A 21,832-nucleotide genomic window follows, 5' to 3' on the forward strand; every position below is an offset into this window, starting at 1 on the left:
TTTTGAATGTTGAGTTTTAAGCCAGCTTTTCACTCTCTTCTTTTAGCTTCATTCCTTCACCTTCATCAAGAGTCTCTTTAGTTCCTCTTCACTTTCTGCCATTGAAGTGGTATCATCTGCATATCTGAGGTTGTTGATGTTTTCCCCAATAATCTTGATTCCAGCTTGTGAGTCATCCAGTCCAGCATTTTGTATGATGTACTCTGCATATCAGTTAAATAAGCAGGGTGACAACATACAACCTTGGCATACTCCTTTCCCTATTTTGAACTAGTCTATTGTTCCCTGTGGTTCTAACTGTTGCTTCTTGAACTGCATATAGGTTTCTCAGGAGGCAGGTCAGGTCTGGTATTCCCATCTCTTTAAGAATTTTCCAGTTTGTTGTGATCCACACAGTCAAAACTTTAGCATAGGAAATGAAGCAGAAGTAGAGTTTGTTTTTTTTTTTTCAATTCGCTTGCTTTTTCTGTGATCCAGCACGTGTTGGCAATTTGACTTCTGGTTCTTCTGCCTTTTTTAAGTCCAGCTTGAACATCTGAAAGTTCTCGGTTCACATTCCAGTTCTACCCTCATACTTGATCTGGAAGGGAATGGCTACCCACTCCAGTATTCTAGCCTAAAGAATTCCACCGACAGAGGCCTGGCAAGGTACAGTCCATGGACTCGCAAAGAGTTGGCCACGACTGAGCAACTGTCACTTCTTCACTTGATCTTCATTAGTCCAATTTTATGCATTTATTTTTTGCAGCAAGTACAGTATTAAATTACTGGAGGAGGAAATGGCAATCCACTCCAGTATCCTGGCAGGGAAAATCCCACGGACAGAGATGCCTGGTGGTCTGCAGTCCATGGGGTCATAAATAGTTGGATATGACTGAGCCACTGAACACACACAGTATTTAATTGTACCAGTAGAGGGTGCTGCAGAGATACCCTGAGGAAGGGACTTGTGTTCGTTGTGATGTGTTATGATTGCTCCTTGCTCTTGCTACAAGATTCTGGTACATCCAGTGGTATTGTGGTCCAGCTGTGCACACAGTTCGAGCATTCCCTCTGTGAACTCATGGTCTAGCTCCTGGCTCAGTGAGGTCTTCCTCAGTGGTCTTCCAGAAACTGACACAGGCTCTGCCTCTGAGCTGCCTCCAGGAGTCCTGATTTTCTTTGTTCACCTGCCTGCTGACATTGGCTGCCTGCATCCCAGAGGACGTTTCCTGTTTCCTTGTGGTCCTGCTTTGCCGGGGCAGTCCATAAAGCTTCTTCGTCATCCACTGGTCTACAGTCATACCTTCTATAGTGAGGTCACACTGCCAGCTCTAGGGAGAGGATCTTCTTTCTTGATTTGCTCTTCTTTGGGTTTCTCTTCCTCAGCCTTAGGATAGTTTTAAAAATTCTCTTTGTAGTCACTCTCTTATTATATACAATTTTTGTTTTATGAAAAAGATTGCCCTGTTCAAATTATTTTTGTGCTCTCTCCCCTATTTGGACTTATACTGACAGTAACTAATTGAACTAGTATCTAACAAAATTAGTCAGTCTGGTAGATAAAGTTCCTGATACATTTCTGGGGGGGAAAAACGTTTATTTTCGATGGTCTTTTTTTTTTTTTTCAATCTCCCAAACTCCTTTTATTGGGAAACTACTAAAGAATGTCGTCTACCAAAAAATGAGGTTTTGAATTAAATAAATACATACATGGGGTCCAGGATTCAGAATATTCAATGCAAGACAGAATCAGAAGGAGTCCTGAGGGTGACAGTAATGGGGAACCAGGCCAAGAGAACAGTGAACCCACATTTTTAGAGCAGTCTTCAGGAGTGATTTCCTCAAGAAGACAAATTTAACGCAACACCCACAGTACCAAAACATTTGTAAAAGAGATTTACATAATTAAGAAAGTGTTTGAATTTGAATTACTGTTAAGTACATAGAAAAATTAAGCCAATATAAGAACACTGGAAAATCATTTCGCTCCAGGGAAAACAAAATGCACTGGAAAATGCTAATAATAATATACCATATGGTTCACCTACCCCACTTCAGTACTCTTGTCTGGGAAATCCCATGGATGGAGGAGCCTGGAAGGCCGCAGTCCATGGGGTCGCTTAGGGTCGGACACGACTGAGCGACTTCACTTTCGCTTTTCACTTTCATGTTTTGGAGGAGGAAATGGCAACCCACTCCAGTGTTCTTGCCTTGAGAATCCCAGGGACGGCAGAGCCTGGTGGGCTGCCGTCTCTGGGGTCGCACAGAGTGGGACACGATTGAAGTGACTCAGCAGCAGTAGCAGCAGGAAATAGATGCTGTTTTGTTGTTTAGTCAATCAGTTGTGTCCAATTCTTTTGCGACCCCATGGACTGTAGCCCACCAGGCTTCTCTGTCCATGGGATTTCCCAGGCATGAAGACTGGAGTGAGTTGCTATACATAGTCTTTTTAACTGATAATTGTTTTTTGCTGTTCAAATAAAAATGTGTAATTTAACCCCAGACCTTTAGAAAATACAGTGCAAACAGGTCAGCGTTCATTCAAGTTAAAGTTAAATGAAATCATTTCTTATCTCACATTGTGATAGAAAAAAACTTTTTGTTTTTTAATGGGTTATAGCTGGATTAACAATGTTGTGATGGTTTTAGGTAAATAGCAAAGGGAGTTAGCCATACATATACGTGTATCCATTCTCCCCAAACTCTCCTCCCATCCAGGCTGCCACATAACACTGAGCGAAGTTCCTTGTACTATATGTTAGGTTATCCATTTTAAATATAGAAGTGTGTACATGTCCATCCCTAATTCCCTAACTCTCTCTTCTCCCCATCCTTCTCCCAACAACTGTAAGTTTGTTTTCTAAGTCTGTGGGATCATCCTGGATGAGGGATCAAACCCATGTTTCCTGCATTGGTAGGCAGATTCTTTACCAGTGAGCCAGCAGGGAAGACAAAAAAATTATCTTTTTATTTACTCTTTTTTGGCAAAGGAAGGAACTAAAGTGTGTTATTTTGCCTGCTAAGAAACAGCTAATAAGAGGCAGCAGGGCTTCTTGCTAGTCTTAAAGCTTTTCTATTTGACCCTTTTGTATGACTTCTTTTGAGGAGAAGAGCTGAGGGAGCTATTGTACCTATGGATACAGTTATTTTATATCACTTAAATTAAACAATGTAAACATTGTTTAATTACTAATATTTTGTTCTTATTTGTAATGGCAACATAGTTTTTCTTTTTTTGAAAGATTTTGGTTTATTTGAAAGGAAGCGGGAAGAACTACATGTTCTTTTTATTTAGTAGGAGTTTAGACAATAATTAACAAACGTGAAAGAAGTTTTCTGTGTGGAATGCTGTATTTGTGCTCTAATTATTAACTTGATTTTATCTATTTTTAATACATTTTACTAAGTTTAGTCATCCTTTTTCAGTTCAGTTCAGTCGCTCAGTTGTGTCCGACTCTTTGCGACCTGATGAACCGCAGCACGCCAGGCCTCCCTGTCCATCGTCAACTCCTGGAGCCTGCCCAAACTCATGTCCATTGAGTCAGTGATGCCATCCAACCATCTCATCCTCTGTTGACCCCTTTTCCTTCTGCCTTCAGTCTTTCCCAGCATCAGGGTCTTTTCAAATGAGTCAGCTCTTCTTATCAGGTGGCCAAACTATTGGAGTTTCAACTTTAGCATTAGTCCTTCCAATGAACACTCAGAACTGATCTCCTTTCCAAGGGATTCTCAAGAGTCTTCTCCAACACCACAGTTGAAAAGCATCATTTCTTCAGCGCTCAGCTTTCTTTATAGTCCAACTCTCACATCCATACATGACTACTGGAAAAACCATAGCTTTGACTAGATGGACCTTTGTTGACAAAGTAATGTCTCTGCTTTTTAATATGCTGTCTAGGTTGGTCATAACTTTCCTTCCAAGGAGCAAGCATCTTCATTTGATGGCTGCAGTCACCATCTGCGGTGATTTTGGAGCCCAGAAAAATAAAGTCAGCCAGTTTCCACTGTTTCCCCACCTAGTGAAGTGATGGGACTAGATGCCATGATCTTACTTTTCTGAATTTGAGCTTTAAGTCAACTTTTTCACTCTCCTCTTTCACTTTCATCAAGAGGCTCTTTAGCTCCTCTTCACTTTCTGCCATAAGGGTGGTGTCATCTGCATATCTGAGATTATTGATAGTTCTCCCGGTAATCTTGATTCCAGCTTGTACTTCTTACAGCCCAGTGTTTCTCATAATGTACTCTGCATATAAGTTAAATAGGCAGGGTGACAATATACAGCCTTGATGTACACCTTTTCCTGTTTGAAATCAGTCTGTTCCATGTCCAGTTCTAACTGTTGCTTCCTGACCTACATACAGGTTTCCTAGGAGGCAGGTCAGGTGGTCTGGTATTCCTGTCTCTTAAAGAATTTTCCACAGTTTATTGTGATCCACACAGTCAAAGGCTTTGGCATAGTCAATAAAGCAGAAATAGATGTTTTCTGGAACTCTCTTGCTTTTTTGATGATCCAGTGGATGTTGGCAATTTGATCTCTGGTTCCTCTGCCTTTTGTAAAACCAGCTTGAACATCTGCAAGTTCACAGTTCACATATTCTTGAAGCCTGGCTTCTCACGTTATTTTTTAAATTGTTCTTTACCTGTTTTCTTTAAGGTTTATATGTTTAGGTAAATTACTCTATTTTCCCACTGTGCATAGAAAATTCTTATCCTTTTGATAACTAGTTAGAGCTTCATATAGCTTCATTCAGCTGTTTTAAGTCAAATTGAGCTTCTGAGGAATCCAAATTATTTTACATGCAGATCATGTTGTTTAGTATTAATTTCTTTTTTTTTGCTTCAAATATAAATACCGAAATAGGACTGTGTAGGAAAGAGTTAACAAAGGAGGACTGAAACTATTGTTCCTGAAAGTTCTGCTCGTAAGGTTGGTTCTTGTCTGGCAATTGGAAACCTGGCTTTGGGGATGGTTTCTGCCATTCTTAGAACTGAGACTAGTGGCTTATTATGCCACTTAGTACAAACAATGTAGTTTGTCCTGGGCTCCTGCTTTCCTTATGGAATCTGGAATTTTGATATATGCTAGGCAGAGGATGCCTATGTGATTAGTCTTGAGAAAAACAGACTCTTGTCTGTGAGCGTGTCACATATGTGACATGTGTCATTTCTCACATGTTACAACTTGTTGCTGGGATAGTGTGTCCTCTGTGTGATTCCCCAGGGAGAGTACTCTTTGAGTTTGTGCCTAGTTTCTTCTGAACTTCACCCTGTGTGCCTTTTCCCTTTGCCGATTTTCCTTTGTATTTGTTCACTTTACTATGTCCTGAGCCTAAGTACAACTCTGTGCTGAGTCCTGTGAGTCCTCGTAGCAAGTCATCGAACCTTGAATGGTGTTGACTCTGACAGAAGAACATTTTGTTGTGACTAGTTTTTCTTCCAGAAATCACATTTAAGATAACTATTTCCATGTGTGTGTGTGCGTGTGGCTTTTATTGATTACAGAAAATGAGTATTTGCCTACTTGAAGATCTCTTTATGAGGATACAAAATAGCTTTTCTGCACCTTGTCTTCAGAGAAGCAGTAAGTAATGAACTGATGATAATATATCGTAAATATACATGGGTTTATAGTTTTGGAAACATACCACCATAATGTCTTCAGACACCGAGAATAAGTTTTTCTTGATGCACTTCAAGTAGAACCTCCTCCACACTCATGTTCTGTTCCCCTTTCATCTCCCTAGAAATAGTAAGAGGATACTCAGAATTCCTCGTTACTCTAATAATACTGCTCCTTCATTGTCTTGTGTACCGGAAGGAGTAAAGCAGGGTGCTCCTGAGTGCTGCGTTCTCTTTCCAGAAGCCTTTCCTACACTGAACCTTCAGCATTGCTGAAATGATTCTTTGCCAGTTTCTTGCAGGCTTTGTAGGAAGTCCTGGGTTTTCCATCAGTACTCAGATTCTGATTCCCACATGACTCTGCATATCCCCTCATCTGACTCCTGTCTCCACCTTTGCTCAGTTTCCTAGATGATTTCATTGTATACTCTGGAAGTTAAAATCTTTTGTCAGCACAATTCCTTTTTATCCTTAACATCATTTCTGATTGTTACATTCACTTTATACAACCTGGCTTTTGCTAGAGTCCACCACTTGCCTTATAGTCCTTTCAGATGATGGCTGATTCCTCTCTTGCCACCTCTTGGTGTCTCTGTATTGAATGTGGGGAAGTAGCTTTCTTGCATGCCCTTGCTGCTCTTGGGCAGAGGATGCATATGTGATTAGTCTTAAGAAAAACAAACTCTTGTCTGTGAGTGTGTCACATATTTGACACGTGTCATTTCTCACATGTCCTAACTCATTGCAGGGAAAGTGTGTGCTCTGTGTTTCTCCCTAGGGAGAGTACTCTTGGAGTTTGTGCCTAAGATTCCTCTCTTGCCACCCCTTGATATCTGTGTATCGAAGGTGGGGAAGTATCCTTCTTGCATGCCCTTGCTTCTTTTAGACCATGTTTCTCTTTTCGTCTGGAAAACTCCCAGCTTCCAAGTTCATGCTATCAGATTTTAACATCTTCTCACCTTTCTTGTTGTGGTTATTCACAAGTCCTTGGAATTCCTGTCAGACTTTGAAGATTTTAGCTCCCGACTTCTTGTCATCCTCTAATTAGTAAGCTTGTCTTAATTTGGAAGTTTTAATATCCATGCAGATGATTATTCTAATAACCTCTTAGCTTCTTAGTTTTTTGACCTCTTTTTGTCCAAAGATTTTGTCTTCCTCCCTACCCTAACCACCTATTTCTATGGTCATTCTTTAGAATTTGTCATGACCTGAAACTGTACTCCCTTTATAATCTCAATTTTAAGTATCCTATTCACTATCTCATTGCTGTAAATCACTTCTGTTTTCTTAATACCATTAATTTTCTAATTAATGTTACTGTTAGTCTGTGGTTGGTCCTATCAACCCATACATTTGTTTTAGTGTCCCTTACCCCCTCACTTCATGTTTTTACCTGTCTGCTTCCCAACTTAGATTCTGTTATTTATCTGTACAAATTATTACTTCATATACTTCCACAAACTCCTTTACTCTCTTTCTCATCTTCCTACATGCCTGGCCTATTCCCAGCTCTAGTTAATTCCAGCTTTCTGCACCTTTGTACCAACACCAGTGGTATAAATGAACGCTGCAGGGGAAGAAACAAAACTGTATTTAAATGTGCTGACTGACCATAACCATAGGTATACCTTAGTGTTGATAGAATTCCTATTTCATTTTACTAGACAAGTTAAGTTGTTAATCTCTTTCCTAGATAATTTTACACCTTCTCATTAAACCTCCATCATATCTTTTACTGTGTTTATTTTCAGCCAGTGATCTTTTAAGACAATAGAAGCAGTAAGAATAGAACTTTAGATATTCCTATACTTTGTCTACCAGTCTTTTTCTTATTATAGATTCTGCTTTCTCTCTTACTACTCTGGATGAAATGTTCATGTTCCTATGGCCAACTTCCAACTTGTACACTAGGTTTTTAATCCATTTTGCCTTCTTGATGATGTGAGTCTATTCTTTCTGCTACCACACTCACTCTGAGGTTAACTCATCCAATCTCATTCCTTTAAACATATCTGTAAAATAGGTAACTTCCAACTTTTCATCTTTCACCTGAGGTCTCAGACCTCTGTGTTCCTCATTCATGCATCCTACAACTTTACTTCTTTGGTGTCTCAAAGTCACTGTGCTCAAAGTCTAGACCCCCACCCTGTCACAAACCTGTCCCTCCTGTAGTCCCCCCCCAGCATTATGATTTATAGTCTGATTTTTCCAGTTACTCAGGCTGAAAACTTGGAGTCATCCTTGACTTCTTTTTCTTTCCCTGCACATCTGATTCATCAGTAAATTATATCTGCTCTACTTCCTACCATATGAAGAAAGATAAAACTCTCGAGGAAAGGGATAAAAAAAAATTCGTGAATAGACATAGGTGAAAATGTCTATAAAAGAAAAATAATTAGAAGAAAAGGAAAAAGGAGCAGGAACTCCAGGTGGAATCACTAGTATTTTATTTTGTTAAAAAGTAAACTTGCTTATAGGGCTTCCCAGGTGGCACAGTGGAAGAGAATCCACCTGCCAGTGCAGAAGACAGAAGAGACACAGATTTGATCCCTGGGTCAGAAAGATTCCCTGGAGAAGGAAATGACAACCCACTCCAGTATTATTGCCTGGAAGATTCAATGGACAGAGGAGCCTGATGGGCTACAGTCCACGGGGTTGCAGAGAGTTGGACATGACTGAGCATGCATGTTAAGTTGCTTATGCCTTAAACTCTCTCATCAAATTGAATTTATAATTTTTTTCCTGTCATTTGGCTTAACTCCAGCTTCATTTGCTTTATGTTATGAAAGAGAAAATGGGCCCTTGTTAACCAGCAGTATAGGGAGAAAATGTTTTTTTTTCCCTTGTTTTTGATGTTTTAAAATTATAGTTATACTCAATTCTAAAAATATTTATAGTTTGGCTTTTGATTATTTTGATATATAAACCTGATACATGTAAAAGCCCAAATGAATCACTACCCAAATTTCCCATATTACTACTATTGAATAATAAAGCAAAGTAATTGATTTACTAAATGTTTTTAGCAGTGATTAAGCCAAGTTTAGATTTTGATTGTTGTAATCATTTTTAATATATTTTTGACTATAGCTAATTTCTCATTTTTTTAATTTGAAGAGAGTTAGTAAAAAGTATTCATATTTGAATCATGGTTCTGCATGTCAAATTTTTATCCATTACGAGTGTGAGAGTTAATGGGACATTATTGTCCAAGGAAGGTTTGGAGGTTGTTGTATTTTCTTGAAGCTTATTGACTGACACTATTTTCAGTAATGGACCTAAAGATACTATCTATTCTTTCATAACTTTCCTATAGGTTAAATTCTCTGCACTGGTAGCAGATTTAAGACAATCCTAAGCATCTATGAAAATTTTTTTTTCATAGTAATTAGTCTTAGTGTTCTAAAAATCTTTGGGGAACAAATAAAATTTCCTACCTGATGAATGAAAAGAGAAAAAATAACCAACTTAAATCTCTTTTGCTGATGACTATAGTTCCTAATGATGAAACTTACTCTTTCTGTTATTGAAGGCACTGAAGCAAGCAAGATTTTTAAGGTTCACATCTATGGAATCCCCTCATCTGGGTTTGAAACCCTGCTCTACAGTGACTTGATCAAATTATTTAACTTCTCTGTGCTTCAGTTTCTAGTTTGTAAATTGTGAATGATACCTCTTAAGAATGTTGGGAGGATAAAATTAGGTGATACTTGTTAAGTATTTGAAATAGTCCCTGAAACAAATAAATGCTTGCTAGAAAAGGAAAGCTGTAAGCATCTGAATGCAGAGTTCCAAAGAATAGCAAGAAGAGATAAGAAAGCCTTCTTCAGCAATCAATGCAAAGAAATAGAGGAAAACAACAGAATGGGAAAGACTAGAGATCTCTTCAAGAAAATTAGAGATACCAAGGGAACATTTCATGCAAAGATTGGCTCGATAAAGGACAGAAATAGTCTGGACCTAACAGAAGCAGAAGATATTAAGAAGAGGTGGCAAGAATACACAGAACTGTACAAAAAAGATCTTCACCACCCAGATAATCACAATGGTGTGATCACTCACCCAGAGCCAGACATCCTGGAATGTGAAGTCAAGTGGGCCTTAGAAAGCATCATTACGAACAAAGCTAGTGGAGGTGATGGAATACCAGTTGAGCTATTTCAAATCCTGAAAGATGATGCTGTGAAAGCGCTGCACTCAATATGCCAGCGCATTTGGAAAACTCAGCAGTGGCCGCAGGACTGGAAAAAGTCAGTTTTCATTCCAATCCCAAAGAAAGGCAATGCCAAAGAATGCTCAAATTACCGCACAGTTGCACTCATCTCACATGCTAGTAAAGTAATGCTCAAAATTCTCCAAGCCAGGCTTCAACAATACATGAACTGTGAACTTCCTGATGTTCAAGCTGGTTTTAGAAAAGGCAGAGGAACCAGAGATCAAACTGCCAGCATTCGCTGGATCATGGAAAAAGCAAGAGAGTTCCAGAAAAAACATCTATTTCTGCTTTATTGACTATGCCAAAGCCTGTGGAAAATTCTTTAAGAGATGGGAATACCAGAGCACCTGACCTGCCTCTTGAGAAATCTGTATGCAGGTCAGGAAGCAACAGTTAGAACTGGAGATGGAACAACAGACTGGTTTCAAATAGGAAAAGGAGTACGTCAAGGGTGTATATTGTCACCCTGCCTATTTGACTTCTATGCAGAGTACATCATGAGAAACGCTGGACTGGAAGAAACACAAGCTGGAATCAAGATTGCCGGGAGAAATATCAATAACCTCAATATGCAGATGACACCACCCTTAAGGCAGAAAGTAAAGAGGAACTAAAGAGCCTCTTGATGAAAGTGAAAGAGGAGAATGAAAAAGTTGGCTTAAAGGTCAACATTCAGAAAACGAAGATCATGGCATCTGGTCCCATCACTTCATGGGAAATAGATGGGGAAACAGTGGAAACAGTGTCAGACTTTTTTGGGGGGAGCTCCAAAATCACTGCAGATGGCGACTGCAGCCATGAAATTAAAAGACGCTTACTCCTTGGAAGGAAAGTTATGACCAACCTAGACAGCATATTTAAAGGCAGAGACATTACTTTGTCCACAAAGGTCCGTCTAGTCAAGGCTATGGTTTTTCCTGTGGTCATGTATGGATGTGAGAGTTGGACTGTGAAGAAGGCTGAGCACCGAAGAATTGATGCTTTTGAACTGTGGTGTTGGAGACGACTCTTGAGAGTCCCTTGGACTGCAAGGAGATCCAACCAGTCCATTCTGAAGGAGATCAACCCTGGGATTTCTTTGGAAGGAATGACGCTGAAGCTGAAACTCCTGTACTTCGGCCACCTCATGCGAAGAGTTGACTCATTGGAAAAGACTCTGATGCTGGGAGGGATTGGAGGCAGGAGGAGAGGGGGACGACAGAGGATGAGATGGCTGGATGGCATCACGGACTCGATGGACGTGAGTCTGAGTGAACTCTGGGAGTTGGTGATGGAGAGGAAGGCCTGGTGTGCTGCGATTCATGGGGTCGCAATGAGTCAGACACGACTGAGTGACTGAACTGAACTGAACTGATACTACTAATAGTATTAGTAGTATTAGTATTAGTGGTACTAATAGTACTACCACAGTCATGCTTTTTTCTGAGATTGCTAGTGCTTTGTGCGTGATAACCGGAAATCAGAATAGCCTGCAGAATCAGAGTAAACTACCCCTGTGAGAAGGCAAAACGTTGGTTATATTTACTTGGAACCTATGTGTATATGCATGCAGTCTTTGTTCTGCAGATATAATATGCATGGATTTATGTTACTATGGTTTAGTTAAAGAATACCAGTCCCCCAGCCACATGGTTCAAATTTTTGTTAACCATGGTATATTAGTTGTGAGTAATTGCATAAAATGTAGACTTTGCTGTTAGCTCTTCAGTTCACAGTCACTACATAAATGCTTATCCAGTGACTGTTAACATCACTTCTTTCAGAGTATGTTGATGATTGGTTATGGTGTATCTGTTATTCAGTTCACTCATAGACAGCAAAGTGTATTGTTGTTTTGCCTCCTTAGTCTCTCAATGATAAACCCATGTTATGTTTTACAATAATGAATAATTGAAAGAGGTAGCCAACAAAGATGAATACAGCAAACCAATGAGAAGTGATAATACTGAAAATGAAATTCCATGTTATCTTAGAGGATTTGAAAATGGTGACTGCAGTAAATCAACTATACTTCAATAAAAAATTTAAAAAAAAGAAAATGATGACAGAAAAATGAAGACAGGATGAGACCTAGCTCTGCATGAAGCTACAGTATGAAGCATATTGAAAAAGTCTGATATACAACAAAGACATGATAAAGGCATTTCAATATTTTTTCAGTTTAAATTACACTAGAAATAGAAAGCTTCTTATGATTGAAATGGAGTGTTTATTTTTATGCTGGATTGAAGACTGCAATAAAAAATAAAATCCAGGTTTTGCTAGTCTTCATGCCACAGTTTTGCAGTTAGTTGCAACACTGAAATAAATGGTAATTATAAGAAACTGGAGATCATACAATTCCTTTAGCTGAGTTTTGGAAGAGATATGACATGAAGGCATACAATTGAAAACATTCACACATCCTGACAGGAAGTAACAGTGAGTTGTATTTGTGTTCTGTGGCAAAACGTTCACTGCACTGTACAAATAACTTGGCAGGATTTGAATAGGGCATAAGTGGAGTTATAGAAGAAATAGCTGACTGTGGGAATGTTGACACTAGGTATACAGCCAGAGGAGCTTAGTAAAGATGAACTTATCAACATAAATAAGGCAAGTGGTTTGATGAAAAGGATGAATGTCCTGGGAAGTCACCCCAGCAAAAACTTCATGTTAAAGGAGCTCTTAGAGATGTAAAAGTGCAAAGGATAAAATACTGGAAGCTCATTCAAAGTTAGAATGGAGTATGACTGTTTCCCAAGGCGTAGGAAAAAAATGCTTATTCTGTATTGTTTATCACATGAGAAGAAAGCAAACACCGTTTTGTTGTTGTTCACTCACTAAGTTGTGTCTCACTCTTTGTGGCCCCATGGACTGCAGCATGCCAGGCCTCCCTGTCCCGCACCATTTTTGGAGTTTGCCCATGTTCATGTCCATTGAGTCAGTGATGCTATCCAGCCATCTCATCCTTTGCCACCTTCTTCTCCTTTTGCCTTCAGTCTTTCCCAGCATCAGGGTCTTTTCCGTGTAAACACCGTTTAAACTATTCTTAATAACTTTTCCAAGGAAATAAAATACTTCAGTTTTTAATATTTCTAAGTGCTTTAAAATATAAAGTACTAAATAATAGTTTTACCTTTAAAAAAATTTCCCTATATTTTTGTAACTGACGAAAGTTTTTTAAAGTTTTGACAAAATATTCACAGATCACAGGACAGTCGTAATGGTTCCCATTGTTTATAAGATCACAGTGCAGTTTCAGCTTGTATGGTTATTTTTATGGTTCTAAGCTGCTGTGTGTAGTGAGGAATGCCTGTATATCTTTCTCTACCTGATAACTTTAATAAGGGAAAAAATGATTCCAACAATTCTTATATAGAAGACTTTCCAACTATCTTTTTTGCTTTAAATTCCATAAGATGGCTAGCATTCCAATTTTATGAAATTATGTAGTTTTTGTGTATTCTAAAAATTATGATTTAATTACAGTTTTTCTTCTTTGTGGTAGTTCTGTTTATTCTGTCCGTCATACCGTCACTTTCTCATTTTTAATAGCACAAGTTTAGTAAGAGACAGTGTTCTTTAACTGATACTGGTCAGTTCCCTGCCTCTTTTACTTTTCTTTTCCTCCTTTTTATCCATGGTCTTCATGGAGAGATGTAGAATTATGATTTTTATGGACTAAAAAAGTAAAATAGTTTCCTTTTGCAGGACATTAACATATAATCCTTTTATTCCTCTCCTTTTCTTCATCAGTTAAGCCTAAAACCATACAAGATATGCAGCGTTTTTGGTGTTTGTATGGATGCTTTGGTTGATTGGTTTAGTCACTTACTGGTTTGTGACCCCATGGACTGTAGTTTACCAGCGTCCTTCTGTCCATGGGATTTCCCAGGCAAAAATACTGGAGTGAGTTGCCATTTCATTCTCCAGGGAATCTTCCCCACCCAGGGATTGAACCCAGGTCCTCTACATTGACAGACAGATTCTTTACCACTGAGCCAACAAGGAAGCCCATATAGATGCTAACTTGGTGTTGAAAGCTGTGTCAAGCTCTGTTTCGAGTAAAAGACTGGCTGGGCAGTGTGGAAGGTCAAACTTCACTTCTTAATAATACTGGCAGTTATTGTTCAGTTGTTCAGTCGTGCCTGACTCTGGGACACCATGGGCTGTAGCATGCAAGGCTTCCCTGTCCTTCACCATCTCCTGGAGCTTGCTCAAACTCATGTCCATTGAGTTGGTGATGCCATCTGACCATCTCATTCTCTGTCGTCCCCTTCTCCTGCCTTCAATCTTTCCCAGCATTAGGATCTTTTCCATTGAGTCAGCTTTTTGCATCAGGTGGCCAAAGTATTGGATCTTCAGCTTCAACACTTCAGTGAATATTCAGGGTTGATGTCCTTTAGGACTGACTGATTTGATCTCTTTGCTGTCCAAGGGACTCTCAAGAGTCTTCTCCAACACCACAGTCTGAAGGCATCAACTCTTTGATGCTCAGCCTTTTTTATTGTCCAGCTCTCACATCCATACATGGAAAAACCATAGCTTTGACTATAAGGACCTTTGTAGGCAAAGTGGTGTCACTGCTTTAATACGCTGTCTAGGTTTGTCATTGCTTTTCTTCCAAGGATCAAGTGTGTTTTAATTTCATGACTGCAGTCACCTTCCACAGTGATTTTTAGAGCCCAAGAAAATAAAGTCTGTCACTATTTCCATTGTTTCCCCATCGATTTGCTGTGAAGTGATGGAACTGAATGCTCTGATCTTTGTTTTTTGAATGTTGATTTTCAAGCCAGGTTTTTCACTCTCCTCTTTCACCTTCATCAAGAGGCTGTTTAATTCCTCCTTTCTGCCATGATAGTGGTGTCATCTGTATATCGGAGATTATTGATATTTCTCCTGGCAATCCACAGAAATGGTATGGACCTAACAGAAGCAGAAGATATTAAGAAAAAGTGACAAGAATACACAGAAGAACTATACAAAAAAGGCCTTCACAACCCAGATAATCACGATGATGTGATCATTTACCTAGAGCCAGACATGTTGGAATGCGAATTCAAGTGGGCCTTAGGAAGCTTCACTATGAATGAAGCTAGTGGAGGTGATGGAATTCCAGTTGAGCTATTTTAAATCCTAAAAGATAATGCTTTGAAGATGCTGCACTCCATATGCCAGCGAATTTGGAAAATGCAACAGTGGCCACAGGAGTCGAAAAGGTTACTTTTATTCCAATCCCAAGGAAAGGCAATGCCAAAGAATGCTCAAACTACTTCACAGTTGCACTCATCTCACACGCTAGCAAGGTAATGCTCAAAATTCTCCAAGCCAGTCTTCAACAGTATGTGAACCATGAATTTCCAGAGGTTGACGCTGGATTTATAAAGGGCAGAGGAACAAGAGATCAAATTGCCAACATCCGTTGGATCATTGAAAAAGCAAGAGTGTTCCAGAAAAACATCTATTTCTGCTTAATTGACTATGCAAAGCCCTTGACTGTGTGGATCACAACAAACTGTGGAAAATTCTGAAAGAGATGGGAATACCAGACCACCTGACCTGCCTCCTGAGAAATCTGTGTGCAGGTCAAGAAGCAACAGTTAGAACTGGACATGGAACAACAGACTGGTTCCAAACTGGGAAAGGAGTATATCAAGGCTGTATATTGTCATCCTGCTTATCTTACTGCAAAGTACATCATGAGAAGAAACACTGGGCTGGATGAAGGAATCAAGATTGCTGGGAGAAATATCAATAACCTCAGATACGCAGATGACACCACTGTTATGGCATAAAGTGAAGAGGAATTAAGGAGCCTCTTGATGAAAGTGAAAGAGGAAAGTGAAAAAGTTGGCTTAAAACTCAACATTCAGAAAACTAAGATCATGACTTCCGGTCCCATCACTTCATGGGAAATAGATGGGGAAACAGTGACAGAGTTTATTTTGGCGGGGGGGGGGGGGGCTCCAAAATCACTGCAAATGGTGAATGCAGCCATGAAATTAAAAGACTTCAGTTCAGTTCAGTCGCTCAATCGTGTCCGACTCTTTGTGACCCTATGAATCGCAGCACACCAGGCCTCCCTGTCTATCACCAACTCCTGGAGTTCACTCAGACTCATGTCCATCGAGTCAGTGATGCCATCCAGCCATCTCATCGTCTGTCGTCCCCTTCTCTTTCTGTCCCCAATCCCTCCCAGCATCAGAGTCTTTTCCAATGAGTCAGCTCTTCGCATGAGGTGGCCAAAGTACTGGAGCTTCAGCTTTAGCATCATTCTTTCCAAAGAAATCCCAGGGTTGATCTCCTTCAGAATGGACTGGTTGGATCTCCTTGCAGTCCAAGGGACTCTCAAGAGTCTTCTCCAACACCACAGTTCAAAAGAATCAATACTTCGGTGCTCAGCTTTCTTCACAGTCCAACTCTCACATCCATACATGACCACTGGAAAAACCATAGCCTTGACTAGATGGACCTTTGTTGGCATGTAATGTCTCTGCTTTTGAATGTACTGTTCTAGGTTGGTCATAACTCTCCTTCCAAGGAGTAAGCGTCTTTTAATTTCATGGCTCACTCCTTGGTAAAAAGCGGTGAACAACCAGACAGCATATTAAAAAGTAGAGACATTGCTTTGCCAACAAAGGTCCATCTAGTTAAAGCTATGGTTTTTCCAGTAGTCACGTATGGATGTGAGAATTGGACTATAAAGAAAGCTGAGCACCAGAAAATTGATGCTTCTGAACTGTGGTGTTGGAGAAGAATCTTGAGAGTCCCTTGGATTGCAAGGAAATCCAACCAGTCAATCCTATAAGAAATATGTTGTGAATATTCATTGCAAGGACTGATGCTGAAGCTGAAACTCCAATAGTTTGGCCACCTGATGTGAAGAATAGACTCACTGGAAAAGACTATGATGCTGGAGAAGATTCAAGGTGGGAGGAGAAGGGGTCGACAGAGGATGAGGTGGTTGGATGGCATCATGGACTCAATGGACATGAATTTGAGCAAGCTCCTTGAGTTGGTGATGGTCAGGGAAGCATGGGTCCATGGGGTCGCAAAGAGTCGAACACAACTGAGCAACTGAAGTGGAACTGAACCTGGCAATCTTGATTCCAGCTTGTAATCTATTGAGCCCGGTATTTGCATGTTGTAATATGCATGTAAGTTAAATAAGCAGGGTGACTCGTATACAGCCTTAACTTACCCCTTTCTCAATTTTGAACCAGTCCATTGTTCCATATAATGTATAAATTGGCAAACTACTCTATATTTTGCAGTGTCCTTTTCCTGTGAGACTTTTTCATTTTAACTGTATATTAACATAGTGAAACTATATGCAGGTATATTTGTGTTTTGGAAATGTGGAAAGTGAGGCTTTTTGAAGTGTGTGATATACCCAGGATCACACCAGGAATTTATAATTTTTTTCTGATAGGCTAAAGGATAGGGAGCAGCAGAGGATGAAATCATTAGATAGTATCCCCTACTCAATGGACATTATTTGAGCAAACTCCAGGAGATTGTGAAGGACAGAAGAGCCTAGCATACTGCAGTCCATGGGACTGAAAAGAATTGGTCATGACTTAGCAGTTGAACAACAGTGACTGATAGGCCAGAAAGTGACAAATTATAGCGTTAAGTGACTATGTAGTTTTGGAGTCAGAGTCATGGCCTACTAGTTATGTGGTTTGAACAAATCACTTCTACTTTATGGAAACCAGTTTTGTCATTTGTTATATGGAGGTTGTTTTTAAAATGTGGATGCAACAAAATAGTAAACGTCTGAAAGCATTAGATAAACAGCTGCTATAATATGGTAATTATTAATATGATAACACTATCATCTTATTCTCAGGAGGTTTGATTTCAAATTTTGGGTCAATAAATAATGTTGGATGTGTCTTCTCTGTGCTTTGTTAAACCTTCTGTACTAACAGCTATCATAGAACTTACTATACAGGTTGTAATTGTCTTATTTTCCTCCCATACTAGATTGTGAGTTTCTTGAAAAAAATAGGTGTAATAGCAGTTTGCTTAAAACATCATTTATAGAGTTAATAAGAGCAGGTTGAATGCTTTGAATTCCCTAGTGAAGCACTTAATATTCACATTAGGTGTTTGTGGTACTAATAATATCTAATTACTGAGATGTTATTCCTAATAGACCCAGCTTGTCTCCATAGGAATCATGTTGTGCTTTAATGAAATATAATTTTGGAAATGACTATTATAGCTTGATAGAAAACAATTATGCAGTTTTAATGCTGGAAGAATCCTTAGAGTTCATGTGTTGTACCTCTCCTATTTTGTAGAAGAGGAAGCAGAGGCCCAAGGGGATAGGTGCTTTCACTAAGGTCACACTGTTGTCACTTCATGTTGATAAACAGTGAAGTGAAAGTTGCTCAGTCATGTCTGACTCTTTGCAACCCTATGGACTATACAGTCTGTGGAATTCTTCAGGACAGAATACTGGGGTGGGTATCTTTCCTTTCTCCAGGGGATCTTCCCAACCCAGGGATAGAACTCAGGTCTCCCACATTGCAGGTGGATTCTTTACCAGCTGAGCCACAAGGGAAGCCCGAGGATACTGGAGTGGGTATCCTATCCCTTCCCCAGGGGCTCTTCCCGACCCAGGAATCGAACTGGGGTCTCCTGCATTGCAGGATGATTCTTTACCAACTGAGCTATCAGGGAAGCCTGACAAACAATATAAAACTTTAATTTTTAAAACAAGCAAAAGAAAAGTAGGGACAGTACTTGCTAAACTCTTAGTATTGGTTCCTGAAGGGGCTGAGATTAGTGACGAAGGAGAAATTCCCTACACGCTTTGGTATTTAGCTTTTTACAGTGACTACATGATAGTTTTGTAACTTAAATGAAAGTGAAGGTTGCTCAGTCATGTCCAACTCTTTGTGACCCCATGGACTATACAGTCCATGGTATTCTCTGGGCCAGAATACTGGAGTAGATAACCTTTCCCTTATCCAGGGGATCTTCCCAACCCAGAATCGAACCCAGGTCTCCCGCATTGGAGGCAGATTCTTTACCAGCTGAGCTACAAGGAAAGCCCTTTGTAACTTGAAAATAGTACAATTGGGACTTCCTTGGTGGTCCAGTAAGTAAAACTCTGTGCTTCCAATGCAGGGGCCCTGGGTTTGATTCCCTCATCAGGGAACTAGATCCTACATGCCACGAATAAGATCCGTCACAACCAAATAAAAAAATAAGTAAATAAATAAACCAACCCCAAATCCTGTAATAGAAGAAATCATATGTAAAACATCCATGAGAGATGCAAGCTGAAGCAAAATATGTAGAGAACGTGAGACACGTCTTTGTCCTCATTGATCTGACATTTTAGTTGGAGAAACTAAATTGTTTTAAATTAGTTAATCTATTTTAATTGGAGGATAATTGCTTTACTATATTGTGATGGTTTTTGCCATACATCAACATGAATTGGCCGTAGGGATACATGTGTTCCCCCATCCTGAGCTCCCCTTCCTCCTCCCTCCCACTCCATCCCTCTGGGTGGTCCCAGAGCACCAGCTTTGGGTGCCCTGCTTCATACATCATACTTGTGCTAGTCATCTGTTTTACATATGGTAATGTACATGTTTCAATGCTATTCTCTCAAATATCCCACCCTTGCCTTCTCCCACTATGTGTAAAATCTGTTCTTTACATCTGTGTCTCCTTTGCTGCCCTGCCTGTAGGATTGTCATTACCGTCTTTCTAAATTCCGTCAGTTCAGTTCAGTTGCTCAGACATGTCTGACTCTTTGTGACCCCAAGGACTGCAGCACACCAGGCTTCTCTGTGTATCATCAACTCCTGGAGCTTGCTCAAACTTCATGTCCATCAAGTCAGTGATGCCATCCAACCATCTCATCCTCTGTCGTCCCCTTCTCCTCCTGCCCTCAATCTTTCCCAGCCTTTCCAAAGGCTACTGGAAAAAAACCATTCCATATACATGCATTAATATACAGTATTTGTCTTTCTCTTTCTGACTCACTTCACTCTGTATAATAGGCACCAGTTTCATCCACCTCATTAGAACTGACTCAAATGCATTCTTTTTTATAGCTGAGGAATATTCCATTGTGCATTTGTACCACAGCTTCTTTATCCACTCATCTGCTGATGGACATCTATGTTACTTCCATGTCCTAGCTGTTGTGAACAGTGCTGCAGTGAACATTGGGGTACACCTTCAGTTCTGGTTTTCCCAGGGTGTATGCCCAGCAGTGGGATTGCTGGGTCGTGTGGCAGTTCTATTCTCAGTTTTTAAAGGAATCTCCACTCTGTTTTCCGTAGTTATAAAGAATTTAAGGCACAATTAGAAATAGTACAATGAAGTAGCTGATTAATTAATATTTAATTTGTATAGACAGTGTTATGTGAGTTCAAAGTTCATAGCAATGTATAGGAAGCATATTAAAATTAAGAGTATTAGGTTATAATTATCTCTATTTTAGTTGATTATATTTTGCTCACTGCTACAATAGTGTGTTTGGAAGGTTTTCCTCAAAGCTTACTGACTTTGTTGTATCTTTATTATATACTTGATCATTTTTACATGACTTCTGGAAGATATCCTCAGATATTACAGGAAGTAACTATTGTTTTACCACTTATTAAGCTCATATTTGCATAGGACCACTCTCTGTCTTGTTTATGGAAGGAAAAACCCTGCCATTGGAAAAGTAAACCTTTGGTAAACAAGATCAGATTTAGTATTGACTGCTCAGCTGCCACTATTTTGAAATTTAAAAAATCTTACATTTAGTTTGTTTATATTCTTTACTCCTTTTATAAAATGCTCTGTAGCATATTTTTAACATTTGGAAAGCTGTAATAGAAACTACTCTATTCTAGTTGACAGAGAGAGGCGCACTGTAGATAGATCACATTGCCTCTTGAGTATAAGAGGTATGTAATAGCCATGAGTTTAAGTAAATTAACTTTTCTGGAGTTTACATTTGCTAACAATAAAGAAAAAATAATAATACCGTAACAAATATAAAGAAATGTTAGGTTTGACTGAATTTTATAGTTGATGAAAACCCTTTACAAATAAAGTGATAGTGTTAATTGGATTCCTAAAACTTCCTTTGCATCAGGAGGCACAGAATAAGTATTTAATAATATATTATATTCTGGATAGTATTTTCACTAGCATAATAGCATTTTTTAGTAATGAGTTTCATATAACTGTTTTTTTTTTCCAAACTGAAGATATAGTATTGATAGTCTACTCAGTGAACATGACTGTAGAGGGCCAGGTGATTGATTGTATTAACATGGCTTGATGCAAAGAGAGAGTACAGTGTTTTATTCTAATTTTTTTAAGTTTTCTTACTTTTAATTTAATTAGGTTAGTTGATCTTGATCAGTATGTTTGGAATAACTGTAAGGCAAACAATCTCTAATTTTTACCTAGAAATTAGTTCATGTCTCAGTACTGTATTTTGTTTCAGTTAACAATTTGTGGCTGTTTTTATCACAGTTTCTGTTCATTGGTAATCTTTCAGAAGCAGAAATAGAGATCTGGGAATTTAAATAATTAATTTATGTGTGATTTTATTATGTATCTTGATGGATTCTTATCTGTGATGTTTCTCTAAAAAATGTTATTTGTAAGTATAGAGCTAGACAGATTGTATAGTTGCTATTAAGAGGCTTTTGCTCACTGGGCTTCTATATATTCTTGATACCTCATTTCTTCTTTTTTTCCCCCCAATATTTTCAGATGTTTTGGAATGTTATTAAGCCCAGGTCGAAACGTGAAGAACAGTGACATGCATTTACTGGATATGGTAATGAAAATCTTTAGCACCTTAACCAAGTATAGATGATAGTTATTTTATATTTTTAAAGTATATTCTATTTTGAAATCGTCATTTTGTCAAATTACTTCTAACTTTCAGCCGTGTGATAGTAGTCAATTAATTTGGAACCCCATACTTAAAATGAGGGAGAAACTTAGGAGTTAAAAATTTTTGTAGAAAGAATCATATGCAAGTTGAAGCAGATA

The 21,832-nt window shown here is 39.0% G+C and overlaps 1 protein-coding gene across 6 annotated transcripts in view; it reads left to right on the top strand.

Moving 5' to 3' along the window:
* The window catches only part of RABGAP1L (RAB GTPase activating protein 1 like), a 726,671-nt gene that overhangs the window by 112,045 nt on the left and 592,794 nt on the right, over positions 1-21,832 (top strand). For all 6 annotated transcript variants that reach the window (XM_042229119.1, XM_027975891.2, XM_060396625.1 and 3 more), the window contains one exon: positions 21,548-21,614. In XM_042229119.1, the coding sequence (XP_042085053.1) occupies positions 21,548-21,614 (67 nt within the window). The remainder of the gene's footprint in view (positions 1-21,547; positions 21,615-21,832) is intronic.

Source organism: Ovis aries, chromosome 12 (assembly GCF_016772045.2).
Source record: "Ovis aries strain OAR_USU_Benz2616 breed Rambouillet chromosome 12, ARS-UI_Ramb_v3.0, whole genome shotgun sequence".
NCBI classification, from domain to species: domain Eukaryota; kingdom Metazoa; phylum Chordata; class Mammalia; order Artiodactyla; family Bovidae; genus Ovis; species Ovis aries.